The sequence below is a fragment of the Pseudorca crassidens genome, chromosome 15 (genome assembly GCF_039906515.1).
Source record: "Pseudorca crassidens isolate mPseCra1 chromosome 15, mPseCra1.hap1, whole genome shotgun sequence".
Taxonomy (NCBI): domain Eukaryota; kingdom Metazoa; phylum Chordata; class Mammalia; order Artiodactyla; family Delphinidae; genus Pseudorca; species Pseudorca crassidens.
This window is the reverse complement of record NC_090310.1, coordinates 15,645,095-15,659,481: the sequence shown is the minus strand read 5'-3', so window position 1 is coordinate 15,659,481 and position 14,387 is coordinate 15,645,095. Positions and strand designations below refer to the sequence as shown.

The following is a 14,387-nucleotide window of genomic DNA, read 5'->3' as shown; positions in this document are numbered from 1 at the left end:
TGAGGTGAGGCCATTTGTAGAATGTCTCTCAGTTTGGGTTCTTATGACTGAATTCAGGTTATGCATTTTTGGCTAAAATATTACATAAGCTGTATGTCCTCAATACATCACATCGAGAGGCATATGTCAATTTGCCCTTTTACTGGTGGAGGTAACATTGACAACTTGATTTTAAGGTAGTGTCTGTCAGATTTCTGCAGAGGTAAAGATACTTTTTTTCCTTTGTAATTAAAAAGCTATCTGTATAGGGACTTCCCTGGTGGCGCAGTGCTTAAGAATCCGCCTGCCAATGCAGGGGACACGGGTTCAAGCCCTGGTCTGGGAAGATCCCACATGCCGCGGAGCAACTAAGCCCGTGCGCCACAACTACTGAGCCTGCATGCTGCAACTACTGAAGCCTGCAAGCCTAGAGTCCATGCTCTGCAACAAGAGAAGCCACCACAGTGTGAAGCCCACGCACCGCAACGAAGAGTAGCCCCTGCTCACCACAACCAGAGAAAGCCCGTGCGCAGCAACGAAGACCCAATGCAGACAAAAATAAAATAAATAAATTTACCAAAAAAAAAAGTTACCTGTATAAATACCTCAGCAAATTTTTACCAGTAACTTTAATGTCCATTTTGCCCAAGTCAGTTATTCTGAGGCTTACAAAATGTTGATGTTTTAACTTTATCATTCTTTCTATACTTATTAGTTGGCATTCTACTATAAAGAAGATCTTTTTCTCTTTCATTTATTTATTTACAATTTTTAGTGTCAGTATGGTCTCAGATTGTTTTTAAATTCAATTTGTTATACCCATTACTGTCATTAGCCTTCTTAAATTGTTTTGTTGAGGTATAATTTACCTACAGTAAAGTACACAGATCTTATGTGTGCCGAATGGTGAATGTTTTTACACGAACACACCTGTGTAATCACCACCTAGGTGAATAGAACATTTCTAGTACATCAGAAGGCTCCCTCATAGCCCTCTCAGTCTCATTATCCTTTTTGTCCCTGATTTCAACCTGGTTCTTGTGTTTAAGTCCCCATCTTACTTCACTTGCTTTCTGGCACAAATTATTCCAGGCTCATCTTGTACTTTCCCTGCTCCAGCCTGGGAATTGGCCATTTCTCCCAAGGAGCCCTGGTTTCTTTTATTGAGGACTGTTACTTTGAAATCAGTATCTAGACACTAGCTATGCTCACTCTACTGGGACATTATTGCTTCTAGGCCCTTTCAGAGGTTAGAGCTAGAAAATATCGAATTTTATCTATCTTAAGTCATTTCTTAAAATCATACCTCCAATTTCAGTCAATCATAAGGTGCTCTCCTTTCCCTATTCCAAATTCCATATTCCCACAGTAAGAATCTAGGCCGCCAACTACATCAATCTTTATTGACTTGCTCAATTTCAAAATAATTATCCCATTATGCTACCAAACAACAAGTCTACTAAGTACAAGATTTCTTTGCAACTATTTTGTCTTTAGATTAATGGTATAAGGTCAAAGTACTCTGTTAAAAAGTTACTTGGATTCGTTTTTCTCCTCTTACATGCTTGCAATCCCAAAGTGACATTTCTAAGATAGAAGATTAAATGAATTCATTCTCTGCCTCCTGGAACACAACCTCCACAAGGGTAGGGACCTTATTTTTTTTCATTGCTATTAGTCTAACTCTTAGACGCTCAACAAGTATTTGTTGAATGAGTAAGTGAATGCCAGGGTTGAGCTGTGCACTGAGAATATTTATGAAGTGAGTCGCTCCTGGCAGAATCTCATAAACTGGTAGGCTTCGAACAAAGTGTGATATTCCCCAAGGCTTTCGGGAGGTGGTAGTGGAAGACTGGGAAAATGTATAACCCCAGATGGTGAGCACTAGGGCTTTGGAGGTATTCAAGAGTCGGAGCAGCCACAGGACGACAAAGCCTCTTCTGCCTGACGGGCCGTGGCTCGTACAAGTTCGTACCAAGTAGCCAAGTTGAGGTCCAAGCTGCATGCTCTGCCCCTCAAAGCAGGCGCTTTGGACTAGGCTGCTAATATTTTTAAAAGCCGAATTGAGATAGGGATTCTGAGAGACTGAGGGGACCATGCCCAAGTCCGGGAGTCGAAGGCGCAGCGAGTCCCGCGTCCCAGGTACCCGGAGGTCACACTTACCGGTAAATCTAACTTCCGGGTCCCGTTCCAGGCCTCCAGCCCCACTGGTCAATAAGCTCCGCCCCCTGCTGGCCCCAGCAGATGCCGTGCCCTGATTGGCCGTATCTGAAGCCCCGCCCTAGCGTCGCAACCTCAGGTAACTCCGAGCTCCAATTTCCGCGCCAGCCTCGGGACTCTCGGCTTCTTATTGGACTACCAGTTTCCAATCGGAAGGGTTTTTGAACCTCAGTCTTCGGGTGGCGCTGGCCATTGGCGGACAGAATGGGGGCGGGGCCTGAGGTCGTCGCCGGCACTGCCTGTGGATAAGGTAAGGGACTAGAGGCGAACCCGGCGACAAGGAGGCATCGCGTCGACTCTGACTTCTCTCCCCGCCCCCGCGGGTGAGCCCGCGCGAGACCCCGCGCCCCCTCCCAGCGCCCGCCCAAGTGCGCCTGCGCAGCAACAGCCACCAGCCCGACTGCCCCTTCCCCTCTTCCTCCGCACCTTTTCCCTTCCTCTCCCCCGCCCCCCTCCCTGCCTTGCCATCCCGTCCCGACCCCTAAGGCCCTTTCGTGGGGTCTCCCTAGTCCCTGTCCTTCCCCCACCCCGTCCCCATCCCACAGGATCCTGGCTCCCCAGCCGCAAGGGCTGCGCCTCTGCGAGCCGCGATGTTCGTCTTCTCAGAGCCTGTGGGCCTCCCTGCCTTCACTGCCCTCCGTTTCCTCCACACAGGCCCCCACCTACTTCAAAATGACGCTAGACGTGGGGCCGGAGGATGAGCTGCCCGACTGGGCTGCGGCCAAGGAGTTTTACCAGAAGTACGACCCTAAGGACGTCATTGGCAGGTGAGCCCACGGCAGGGAAACAGAGGTCCAGAGAGGTCAGGTCCTAGCCAGGGTACACAGTTCCCTCTGAGGGCTGAAGAGTTCTAAATGAGAAGGGTCAGTGGTGAGTGGAGGAACATTTGGTGACTAGACTCTTACTCTGGGTCAACCCCCATTTTTTCACGAATTCATTCATTTATGTGTTCAACAAACATAATTCAAGCACCTACTGGGTGCCAGACACAAAGATAAACATGGGGAGTGTAGAAGAGATGTTTATGCCTTGGAGGTACTCCCAAGTGATGTGACTGAAGGAGACACATGAACATATAAAAAGTATCAGGCTGTGTAAAAAGTGCTGCTGGGTCTCAGAAAACCACATCTTCCCAGAAGTGGTGATATTTGGGTCTTGAAGGATGAGTAGGAGTTCAGCACACACCAAATAGAAGGAAGCCGTCACCTGTAGAGGCAATGGCCGATACATTTATTCATCAAGGTTTCCTAAGCATGTACAATGTGCTGGGTGCACTGTGCTAGGCACTGGAGATGTAAGACCCACACCTTAACATCTTACAAGATTTCTGTTCTCCTGGAGTTTATGTTCCAGTGGTAGAGAGAGACAATAGACACGAAAACAAGTTAAAGTTCATTGTAAGTGCTAGGGAGAAAATAAATAGGGTGGAACAAGAGTAATTAATGGAGCTGAGACTTGGACGATGAGAATGAACAGGTCATGAGCTGAGGCAGGATATATTCCGGGCAGAGGGAACTGCCGTGTTCAAAGGCTCAGCATAGGAAAGGGCCTATTCAAGCAACAGATAGAAGATCATAGTGACTAGAATGTTGTAAGAGTGGGAAAAGGTGGAGGAAATTAAGTTGGAGAGGTAAATAGAGGTTGGATTATGTAGAGCCTTGGGCCAGGATAAGGAATTTTTTAAAAAATAAATTTATTTATTTATTTATTATTTATTTTTGGCTGTGTTGGGTCTTCGTTGCTGCCTCGGGCTTTTCTCTAGTTGCGGCGAGTGGGGGCTACTCTTCATTGCGGTGCACGGGCTTCTCATCGCGGTGGCTTCCCTTGTTGCGGAGCACAGGCTATAGGCACCTGGGCTTCAGTAGTTGTGGCTTGTGGGCTCTAGAGCGCAGGCTCAGTAGTTGTGGTGCACGGGCCCAGTTGCTCCACGGCATGTGGGGTCTTCCTGGACCAGGGCTCGAACCTGTGTCCCCTGCATTGGCAGGCGGATTCTTAACCACTGCGCTACCAGTGAAGTTCCAGGAATTTTTTTTTTAAGATTTTTTTTGATGCGGACCATCTTTAAATTCTTTACTGATTGTTACAATATTGCTTCTGTTTTATGTTTTGGTTTTTTGGCCGCAAGGCACGTGGGATCCTAGCTCCCCAGGGATCGAACCCGCACCCCCTGCATTGGAAGGCAAAGTCTTAACCACTGGACTGCCAGGGAATTCCCTAGGGTAAGGAATGTAAAGTTTACTCTGGTGATACTGGTGGTTTCCAGTAGGGTAGTAATATGGTCTGATTTACATTTCTGTGATTTGGGGCCTAGGAACTTAACCTTTCTATGCCTCAAAGTGTCTCCATTGTAAATGAGAGAATTAAAAAAAGAGCCTACCTTGTAGGTTGCTGTGCGGACAGAAAGAGTTAATATGGTACTCTTAGGACACGTCCTGGCACATGGTGAGTGCTTAATACAGGTGTGTTGCTACATTTAAAAAAGATCATTCTGGCTCTTATGTGGAGAGTAGATAGGAGAGGGGCAAGAATGGAAGCATAGAGACCAGCTAGGAAGCTATTGATTCATTCAGGCTAGAGATGGTGATGGTTTAGAATAGAGTGGTAGTGGTAGAGATGGAGAGAAGTGGATAATTTAGGTGATGGCTTGAAGGGAGACTTGATACAATTTCCTGAAGGATTGGATATGGACCACAAGGGAAAGGGAAGAAAACAAGAATAAATTCTAAGGTTTGGATTTGAGTGCTTGAGTACCATTTACTGAAATGAAGAAGACTGGGGAAGATCAGTCTGGAGGGAGGTGTGAGCAAGTCAAGAGTTCTACCAACTGGAGCTGTCCAGTGGGCATGTGAGTCTGGAACTCAAGCAAGAGCGCTGGGCTAGAGCTGTTAACTTGGGAGGCATCAGCATATAGATAGTAGTTGGCAAGAGAAATGTGAAGTAGTGAAAGAGACCTAGGCTCAGACTGTGGGGCATGTCACCATTAAAGAGTTAGAGAAGGAGGAGCCAGCAAGGGAAACTATAGAGATGCCATCTGTGAGTTAGAAAGAAAAACACAAGAGTATGTTTGGGACTTCCCTGGTGTTTAGTGGTTAAGAATCTCCCTGCCAGTGCAGGGGACATGGGTTCAATCCCTGGTCCAGGAAGATCCCATATGCCACAGAGCAATGAAGCCCGTGCGCCACAACTACTGAGCCTGCATTCTAGAGCCCGTGAGCCACAACTGCTGAGCCCACATGCCACAACTACTGAAGCCCGTGCGCCTAGAGCCCGTGCTCCACAACAAGAGAAGCCACGGCAGTGAAAAGCCCGCGCACCGCAACGAAGAGTAGCCCCCCCCCCCGCTTGCTGCAACTAGAGAAAGCCCGCGCGCAGCAACGAAGACCCAATGCAGCCAAAAATAAATTAATAAATTATTTTTTTTAAAAACCCACCAACTTTAAAAAAAAGGAAGAGTATGTTTCTGGAAGGTTGGCATGGTCTGCTGTGACACATGCTGCTGAGGCCAGGAAATCCAATGGTGGTGTGACCGTTAGATTTGTTCAGACTCCTTTTAGATAGCACATGGAGATGTCAAAAAGGTTATTGGAATCAGGAATTCTGGAGAGAAATCAAGGCTTGAGACAGCGTAGCAGGAAGCATTTGCACATAGTTGGTATTTAAAGCCCCTGGGGGGAATTCCCTGCGGTCTAGTGGTTAGGACTGTGCTTCCACTGAAGGGGGCATGGATTTGATCCCTGGTCAGGGGACTAAGATCCCACATGCCGTGCATGGCATGACCAAAATTAAAAAAAAAAAAAAAAAAACTCCTGGGTCTGGTTGGAGGTCACAGGGAAGAGAGAATATTGGGAAAAGAAGAGAGCTGAGATCCAAGTCCTGAGATGCTACAAGGTTTCAGGACCAGGTGAGGGAAGATGCACTGAGGCTAGGAAGAGCCCTTAGGTAAAAACAGTGGTTCCACTGCCAAGGGCACAGAAGGACCAGTTTTGAAGAAGGCAGATCAGAGAGTAGGGTCCTTATCATTTCATTCCAAGATTACTGTGGTAGCATCATCCCTCGTCTCTCTCTTCTACCTTTTCCCTCTTGTTTTTCCTGCACACTCTAACTAAATTACTTTTTCCAGAGTACCAATTTCAGACCTGAAGCTTTAAAAGAGCTTGACACATTCTGGAAATTGGTGACAAGTTATAAGTCATGAAACAAAGGTTGAAGAGCAGGGTTATAGCCAGGGATGAGGCTGAAAAGAGACTAAGAAGTTGGTGAAGGCCTTGAGTGACAGATGAAGGAATTTGGATTTGATTTTTATCTTGTAATTAATAGGGAGGCAGTATGGAAAGAAAACAAGAATTTTGAATGCATTCCACAGGTAACTGTAAGGTTGAAAGTATTAGGTATCATTTAAAAAGAGGACAGTTGCTTTAGGGGTACTGCTGAGGAATGAGGGGACACACAACTTAGTAAAGAATTTAAACAGGGAAGTTTTTAAGCAGTGAATGACACGATTGGGGCTGTTTTAAGAAGCTAGTTCTCAAAGCAGTGTGGCAGATGGGTGGCAGTGGTTGAGATTAGCAGCAGGGAGATCAGTTAGGAGGCCATTGTGGTGGTGGGGTTGGAGTACTAGGAAACAGATTTGAGAGATAATACAGGATGGGCTGGACTGGTTGGATGTTGTAGATTGTGAAGGAGAGGGCGAAGCCAAGAATGGCACCAGGGTTTCTAGTTTGGGAGTCGGATTGAATGGCATTGCTATTAACTGAGATCAGGAATTGAGGAGCTAGTGTTGGGAAGATGAAGTGTTCAGTGGTCATGATGACAGTGAGAGGTCTCTAGGACCCTTGGGAAGCAATTTATTCAGTAAGATGTGTTGGCCTGACATCTAGGGGAGTTCCCTGGTGGCCTAGTGGTTAGGTTTCCGGGCTTTCACTGCCATGGTCCGAGTTCAATCTCTGGTCGAGGAACTGAGATCTCGCAAGCTGTGTGGTGCAGCCAAAATTAAAAAAAAAAAAAAGGCAGGGGGGGTGGGGTAGACATCTCGGCATGAATGTTGAAGTCGTGGAGGTGGATAAGATTACTGAGAGTGTATATAGCCTGAGAACAGGGCCAAGGATGGGATCCTGGGGAAGTCTTAACATTTAAGGGGTGGGCAGAGAACAAGGTACTGGGGTGCATCAGTAGGAAGAGTTTGGACTTTGAGTCTGAACACCCAGGTTTCCCATGTAGATAGTCATGACACATAGTAGGAAGGCTTAATTAAAAGGGAATGCTCCTACAGGTAGGGGCTTCCCTGGTGGCGCAGTGGTTGAGAATCCACCTGCCAATGCAGGGGACATGGGTTCGAGCCCTGGTCCGGGAAGATCCCATGTGCCAAGGAGCAACTAAGCCCATGTGCCACAACTACTGAGCCTGCTCTCTAGAGCCCGCGAGCCACAGCTACTGAAGCCCGCCTGCCTAGAGCCCATGCTCCGCAACAAGAGAAGCTACTGCGGTGAGAAGCCCGCGCACCGCAATGAAGAGTAGCCCCCGCTCACCTCAACTAGAGAACTTCGCGCATAGCAACGAAGACCCAATGCAGCCAAAAAAAAAAAAAAAAAAAAGAATAAATACATTGATTAAGAAAAGAAAAAAAGGGGAATTCTCCTACAGTTAACATGCTATAGGATACCAGCGAAGGGAGTGGTCCCTCCCTCCTGGAGAATAAACAAAGAATTGGTAGACGCAGCATTCATTTTGGGCCTTAAAGCGGGGATTCTTTGCTTTATGACTTCAAAGGATCTTTGACCACCCCCGCCGCCCTGAAATAATAAAAATGTTGGATATATGTGGCAGAGGTCTCCAGCTTTCCACAAATTCTCAGAGGTTCATTAAAAGATGAGTAATAATTAGACCAGGGACCTCGAACTCAGGTGCCCTTAGTAGTTGGGCAGAAAATGAAAACTGTGAAGTGGCCAAGAGTAAAAGAGTAGGAAGTGGTGGGCTTCCCTGGTGGCGCAGTGGTTGAGAGTCCGCCTGCCGATGCAGGGGACGCGGGTTCGAGCCCCAGTCTGAGAAGATCCCACATGCCGCGGAGCAGCTGGGCCCGTGAGCCATGGCCGCTGAGCCTGCGCGTCCGCGTCCGGAGCCTATGCTCCACAACGGGAGAGGCCACAACAGTGAGAGGCCCGCATACTGCAAAAAAAAAAAAAAAGAGTAGGAAGTGGTGAGGATTGTGGCAGCTGGAGCGTTCTTGTTCCAGCTAAGATATGTGAATTCAGATTTGTAAATAACAATGCACTGACCACAGTGTAATATATCTGTGGGCTGTGTTTGCCTGGAGGGTCAATGGTTTGCATCCACTGATTGAACCAGAGATGTGGATGACAGGCATTTCCAGCAAAAGGAGTTATATAAAGGCAAGGAGGCCCTGGGAGCACGGCAGTGAGGTTATGTGAATGGCATCCAGGGAACCAGCATGCGAAATGTGGTATGAGGTCAGATCCTGGAGAGATTTTCACCTTAGCCTGAAATACTTGTAGGGTCACACGGAGTTGGTGACAGAGCCAAGCAAGGAAATCCCTGTCTAGGACTTTGTCTTTTTTTCGGCCATGCCATGCGGCTTGTGTAATCTTAGTTCCCCGACCAGGGATTGAACCCGAGCCCTCTGCAGTGGAAGAGTGGAGTCCTAACCACTGGACCACATGGAATTCCCTAGGACTTTGTCTTTACAAAGCCAAATGGGCTTTCCTCTCTCTACCTCATTAACGCCTTTCAGCATCCCTTCAAGATATTGTTGGCTACGTTTCAGAGCAGGTGAAGTGGAAGCCCAGAGACCTTATGTCAGTGGGTCACTTGGAGGTTAATTAGTGACAGATTTGGGGCCTAAACCAAGATCTCCTACTTCTCAACTTTGGTCTTCTGGTCAGTGGCCCAGTATTTATTTGGAGCCTCCTTCGCTTGAGGTATTGTAGGGGAACTTTGGGATTTAGATGGGGTAACCATGGAAGTGGGTAAAATCTGGAGGAAGCCTTCCCACTTTCTCCTTGTGGGGTTCTAGGGCAAGGGGCAGGTTCTGGGGCCCAGTGCCTAGGCTCAACCATGGAGGGAGTGGCAGAGACTGGAACCCAGGACCCCTGCCTGCCTGCCTTATGAGCTTTGTGTTGCACATTGCTGGATACCCAGGTTGCTTGCTGATGCTGCTGTGAAGCTCCTGCAGGCCAGGGTGAGCTCCTTGGGAGTTCACCCTGTTGTCTAAATGGGTTTCCAGAGTCTGGCGTAGTGGGTGTGAGGCTGCCAAGGCCCTACTCTGCGTGGAAATGAGAGAGCAGGAGGCCCTGACTTGCGCGTTGTCTGACTCTGGCAGAGGAGTGAGCTCTGTAGTCCGCCGTTGCGTTCATCGAGTTACTGGCCGGGAGTTTGCGGTGAAGATCATGGAGGTGACAGCTGAGCGGCTGAGTCCTGAGCAGCTGGAGGAGGTGCGAGAAGCCACGCGGCGAGAGACACACATCCTTCGCCAGGTCGCCGGCCACCCCCACATCAGTGAGGCTGCATTCCCTGCTCCTGTTAGCCCTGCCCACAGCCCACTTCCCCCAGCGCTGCCTCCATGCCTCTGCTCCCTTAGTCCTGGCTCCGCTGCACCTCAAAGTGTGGCCAGCCTTTGGGTCCCTACTGCCTCCTTTGGTTCTCCTTCCTTCCCAGTAACAGCCCACTGCTGCCTCAGGGTGGAAAAGGCCCTTTAATGTGCATCTGCTCCTTTCCATCTCTGTCTCTCTGCCTTTCTGCCTCTTTCCCCAGTCACTCTCATCGATTCCTACGAGTCTTCTAGCTTCATGTTCCTGGTGTTTGACCTGTGAGTATCTCCCAGCCCCAATCAAGAAGCCTCCTCCTCACCTCCATGCATGGCCACAGCCTTACAGCACAGTGGGCTGAAGACCACCCTGCTCACACCTTCCTCTGCTCCCGCTCAGGCCTGCCTGCCAGCTCAGGGCTCTGGCCCTTCTCCCTAGGTGCCCAGATTGAGGCAAGTTCTTCAAGAGTCATAGTGACCAGCTAAGTACAAAGGGTCTTCATGAGACCCTGTTTTAGGAGGAGAGTGTTTATTCGTGAGCTGACCACATGTAAATAGACTCTCCCTCACCAGTCTCCCAGTGTTTAACACCCTCCACTGGAGTCTCTGTCTGCCCATCAGTTCTTTTTCTGGTCGGTCTAAAGCTGAATGTCAGATATTATACAGTGCTATAATGCAAACCAGTTGCAAAGGTACTTCAAAAGAGAATGGTTTGGATACCAGATGTTTAAGAGAGGCCCTTGGAAGAAATTTACAAAGTCTTCAGACAAGAAATGACCCTCTGCAAAAGTCGAGGGGAAGTGGGAAGTGTCTGTTACACCACATGCAACTTTGCAGAACCTGGTGTGTGCTTTATTTCAAGGATTGATGCAGAGTTGCAATTATAACCTCAGTTTTAAAAGACAAGATAAAATAAGCAAAATTCAAAGTAAAGTCCCATTCAACTTTCTTGCTACTATTAACTGGAAAATTTTGGTCCGTGGTCTAAATAGATTCACTTCAGAAGGCGTTTTGTGAGTGTATTCTCAGATAACACAGACTTCCTGTAAATGATTATTATCATAAGGCACTTATTCTTGCTAAAATAGCTCCCTTGTGGCACAGTGCAGATATTTCGACGGCCAACCCATTGGGCCAAAGTGCCCCTGACACCCGGTTCACTCTTGGAGTGCTCTGTCTCGAGACCCTTTCATTTGTCTACAGAGGGATCTCTTTACTGGCCTCTTCCGTGGTATTTTCTGTGAGCACTGGCTTCTTTTCTCAGCCGCCACTGTGAGGTGCACCTATCTCCCAACCCCTCCTATCCCTTAGGATGCGGAAGGGAGAGCTGTTTGACTATCTCACAGAGAAGGTGGCCCTCTCAGAAAAGGAAACCAGGTAATGGGTGAGCCTGCAACCCCTGGGATGAGCAGGGGGTGGGGCGGGACAGGGAGAAGCAAAGGAGACTGTGCCTCCCTCAGGTCCATCATGAGGTCTCTGCTGGAAGCAGTGAGCTTTCTCCACGCCAACAACATTGTACACCGAGACCTGAAGCCTGAGAATATTCTCCTAGATGACAATATGCAGATCCGACTGTCAGATTTTGGGTTCTCCTGCCACTTGGAACCTGACGAGAAGCTTCGAGGTGAGGGGACCTGGTACCCTGAGAGGCTTGGGAGGGAAAGAGGCTCAGGCCTGGGGCTGGTTGGCTGGGTCTGAGAACTGGGTCCCAAGTACCAAGGAAAGGAAGGTCAGTGAGCACTTGCCAGGTCCCCACTGGGTGCAGAGCCTCGTGTGCAAATCAGTGTGGGCTTCCTGACCTGGAGGCAGACAAGTGAGCAGATCATGGCACGCAGCAGGCAAGGGGCCATGCCAGGAAGCCAGGAAGGAGTACCTGATTCAGCTGTAGGGACCCACAGAGGAAGGGGCTCGGACCTCGGCCTGGGGAGGCTGGGCTTGTCACAGGAGGAAAAAGAGGGGGCAAGGGATAGCAGGGCTCAGCTGTGCCTTTGGGGTCTGGCAGAGGCAGGTCCACAGTGTGCTGCTTAGGTGCTATGAGGAGCCTGGTGTGGCGCGACAGCCCTTCTCACCTCGTGCCCACACATTTGTTGTGAAAACCATTTCTAGTGCAAGTGGAAAACTAAACAAAGTTCAACTGTGAGACTCCTCAGAGCCTTTAATATACTACTTCCTCTCCTTCAGTGGCTCTGCATTGGACTTACTAATAGCTAACATTCACTGGGCACTTATTGTGAGTAAGGCACCATGCTGAGTCTACATGGCTTATTTCTCTAGATCCTCTCAACAGCTCTGAAATAGTATTTGTGTCTCTATTTTATAAGTGGGCTTAATGAGGTGAGGTGACTTGCCCAAGGTCACATAGGTGTGATTTGAACTTGGGCAGTATGACTCCAGAGTTCATGGTCTTAATCTGTGGACTTACACATCTTCCAGATGCTGTGCTTTGTGTCCCTTTGGGCTGCCACATACACTTCCCTATTCTGCATCATTTTTGCCCCTGCCCACTCCAGCCTCTCCCTTGGCTTGGATAATTCAGCTTTTACTTTAAAGTTCTATGTCAGGTTAGAGCCCTTGGTTTTTGCTCTTATATCTCCCCCACTTCATGATACATGTCTTACTCTGTTATTTGTTTGCTTTCTGGTAGGTGGTGAGCTTGGTAAGGGCACATCAAATTCGCCACTGTGTCTAGTGTGGTGCTTGGCACATGGTAGGCGTTCAGTAAATAGTTTGACTTGGAATGAATTTCCCCAGAGAAATTCAGTTTCTCAATTCAGGCCTATTAAGATCTCTTCGAAGTGTGCCATGGATCACAGTTTGGAAATTGCTGAGATGGAAGACTTGGTGCCAGAAGAAACTAAAAATACAGGCTTAGATCAAGTCATGGAGGGCTCTGTGCTGTAGGAGTCTAGACTTGATCCTGAGGCCATGATGGGAAGCCAGGGAAGGGTTTTAAACAAACAATTTACCCAGAATGTGCCTTAAGAAATCCCATATTCCTACTCATTCCCCTTGGTTGAGTGGTGGTTCCACTAACTGCAGTAGAGATTATAGGAGGAGGAATAGATTTGGGCAGAAAGGAATGCAGAAAAGATTTAAGTTTTGTTTTCTATGTGTGTATATATGTAAAAACGTGGTAAAAACTTGTGTGAGGATTGGGTTGGCTGGAGGGTTGGGGGAGGCAAGTGATACAGTTGGATAGCACCTTTAAGTCAATCTAAAAATCGGGTTTTCCCAGGAAGGCCACCAGGAGCCTTGGTGGGTCCTTGAATTGTTCAGCAGGGCTAGGGTCTAATACCGAGACTTCGCAGAAGGCAGGCAGGAGCAGAATGGGAACACTTGGGGCTCTGGTGGTGTTGAGGCTCCAGCAGAGGTCTGGTGTTAAGGGTCCTTGAGGGGGCTGTGACATCCCATCAATCTCAGGCCTCTCTCCCCAGAGTTGTGTGGGACTCCAGGGTATCTAGCACCAGAGATCCTTAAGTGCTCCATGGATGAAACCCACCCAGGCTATGGCAAGGAGGTCGATCTGTGAGTTTCTGGTCTCCCCCTTCCCTCCTCCTTTGTGTAATGTCCTTCAACACATTCGCTCACCTCGTCCTCCCTGACTGTGGTCTCTTTCTCAGCTGGGCCTGTGGGGTGATCTTGTTCACACTCCTGGCTGGCTCGCCACCATTCTGGCACCGACGCCAGATCCTGATGTTACGCATGATCATGGAGGGCCAGTACCAGTTTAGTTCACCTGAGTGGGATGACCGTTCTGACACTGTGAAAGACCTGGTGAGCTGGGGCCATGAGAGGGCAAGGAGGGAGGCCCAAGAGCTGCCCTTCATGCTCTGGCATTTCCCGTAGATCTCGAGGCTGCTGCAGGTGGATCCTGAGGAGCGCCTGACAGCTGAGCAAGCCCTACAGCACCCATTCTTTGAGCGCTGTGAAGGCAGCCAACCCTGGAACCTCAGCCCCCGCCAGCGGTTCCGGGTAAGCCTGAGAGTGTCAGGGTGTGGGCCTGCTCCTCTGTCCCATGATTTTTCTTTTGGTGGATGTGCCCGTGGAGCTCACACTGCCCCCTTTCCCAGGTGGCAGTGTGGACAGTGCTGGCTGCTGGACGGGTGGCCTTAAGCACCCACCGTGTACGGCCGCTGACCAAGAGTGCACTGTTGAGGGACCCTTATGCGCTGCGGCCAGTGCGGCGCCTCATTGACAGCTGTGCCTTCCGGCTCTATGGACACTGGGTGAAGAAGGGTGAGCAGCAGAACCGGGCAGCCCTCTTCCAGCACCGGCCCCCAGGGCCTTTATCCATGATGGGCCCTGAAGAGGAGGGGGACTCAGCTACTATCACTGAAGATGAGGCCATGATGGTGCTGGGCTAGTACTTCAGCCCTGAGGAATCCCAGGAAGCAGAACTCTCCAGGAGGAGGATTTTTATCATTCCAGCCCCTCTGGGCTATGGCCTCAGGCCCCCATGCCTGGCCAGGCCCGCCACTGATGAAAGTATCATAGAGACCAGCCCTGTACACCTACCCACACTGGCCAGGGCTTTGAGATCAGAGCTGAAGAGGAAGAGAGCCACCCAGAGTGCCATGCCTGGCCTTATCCATGCTGCCTGTGCCACGTATGCAATAAAATCTGCTACACGCCAGGGAGAGCCAACGTCCTG

General features: G+C 49.1%; 1 protein-coding gene across 5 annotated transcripts; it reads left to right on the top strand.

Moving 5' to 3' along the window:
- The first annotated feature begins 2,264 nt into the window (after positions 1-2,264).
- On the top strand, positions 2,265-14,369 carry PHKG2 (phosphorylase kinase catalytic subunit gamma 2). 5 transcript variants are annotated; one of them, XM_067706125.1, is made up of 10 exons: positions 2,265-2,522; positions 2,854-2,966; positions 9,437-9,708; positions 9,964-10,018; positions 11,048-11,113; positions 11,197-11,360; positions 13,171-13,261; positions 13,357-13,510; positions 13,583-13,708; positions 13,807-14,369. In XM_067706125.1, exons 2-10 carry the CDS (start codon positions 2,872-2,874, stop codon positions 14,098-14,100), a joined length of 1,317 nt encoding a protein of 438 aa, XP_067562226.1. In that variant the 5' UTR covers positions 2,265-2,522; positions 2,854-2,871; the 3' UTR covers positions 14,101-14,369. The 5 variants fall into 5 exon arrangements, with proteins under 5 accessions (XP_067562226.1, XP_067562227.1, XP_067562229.1 ...); XM_067706128.1 differs by having other exon boundaries at positions 2,290-2,449; positions 9,533-9,708; XM_067706127.1 differs by having other exon boundaries at positions 2,293-2,522; positions 9,533-9,708.
- Positions 14,370-14,387: the final 18 nt, after the last annotated feature.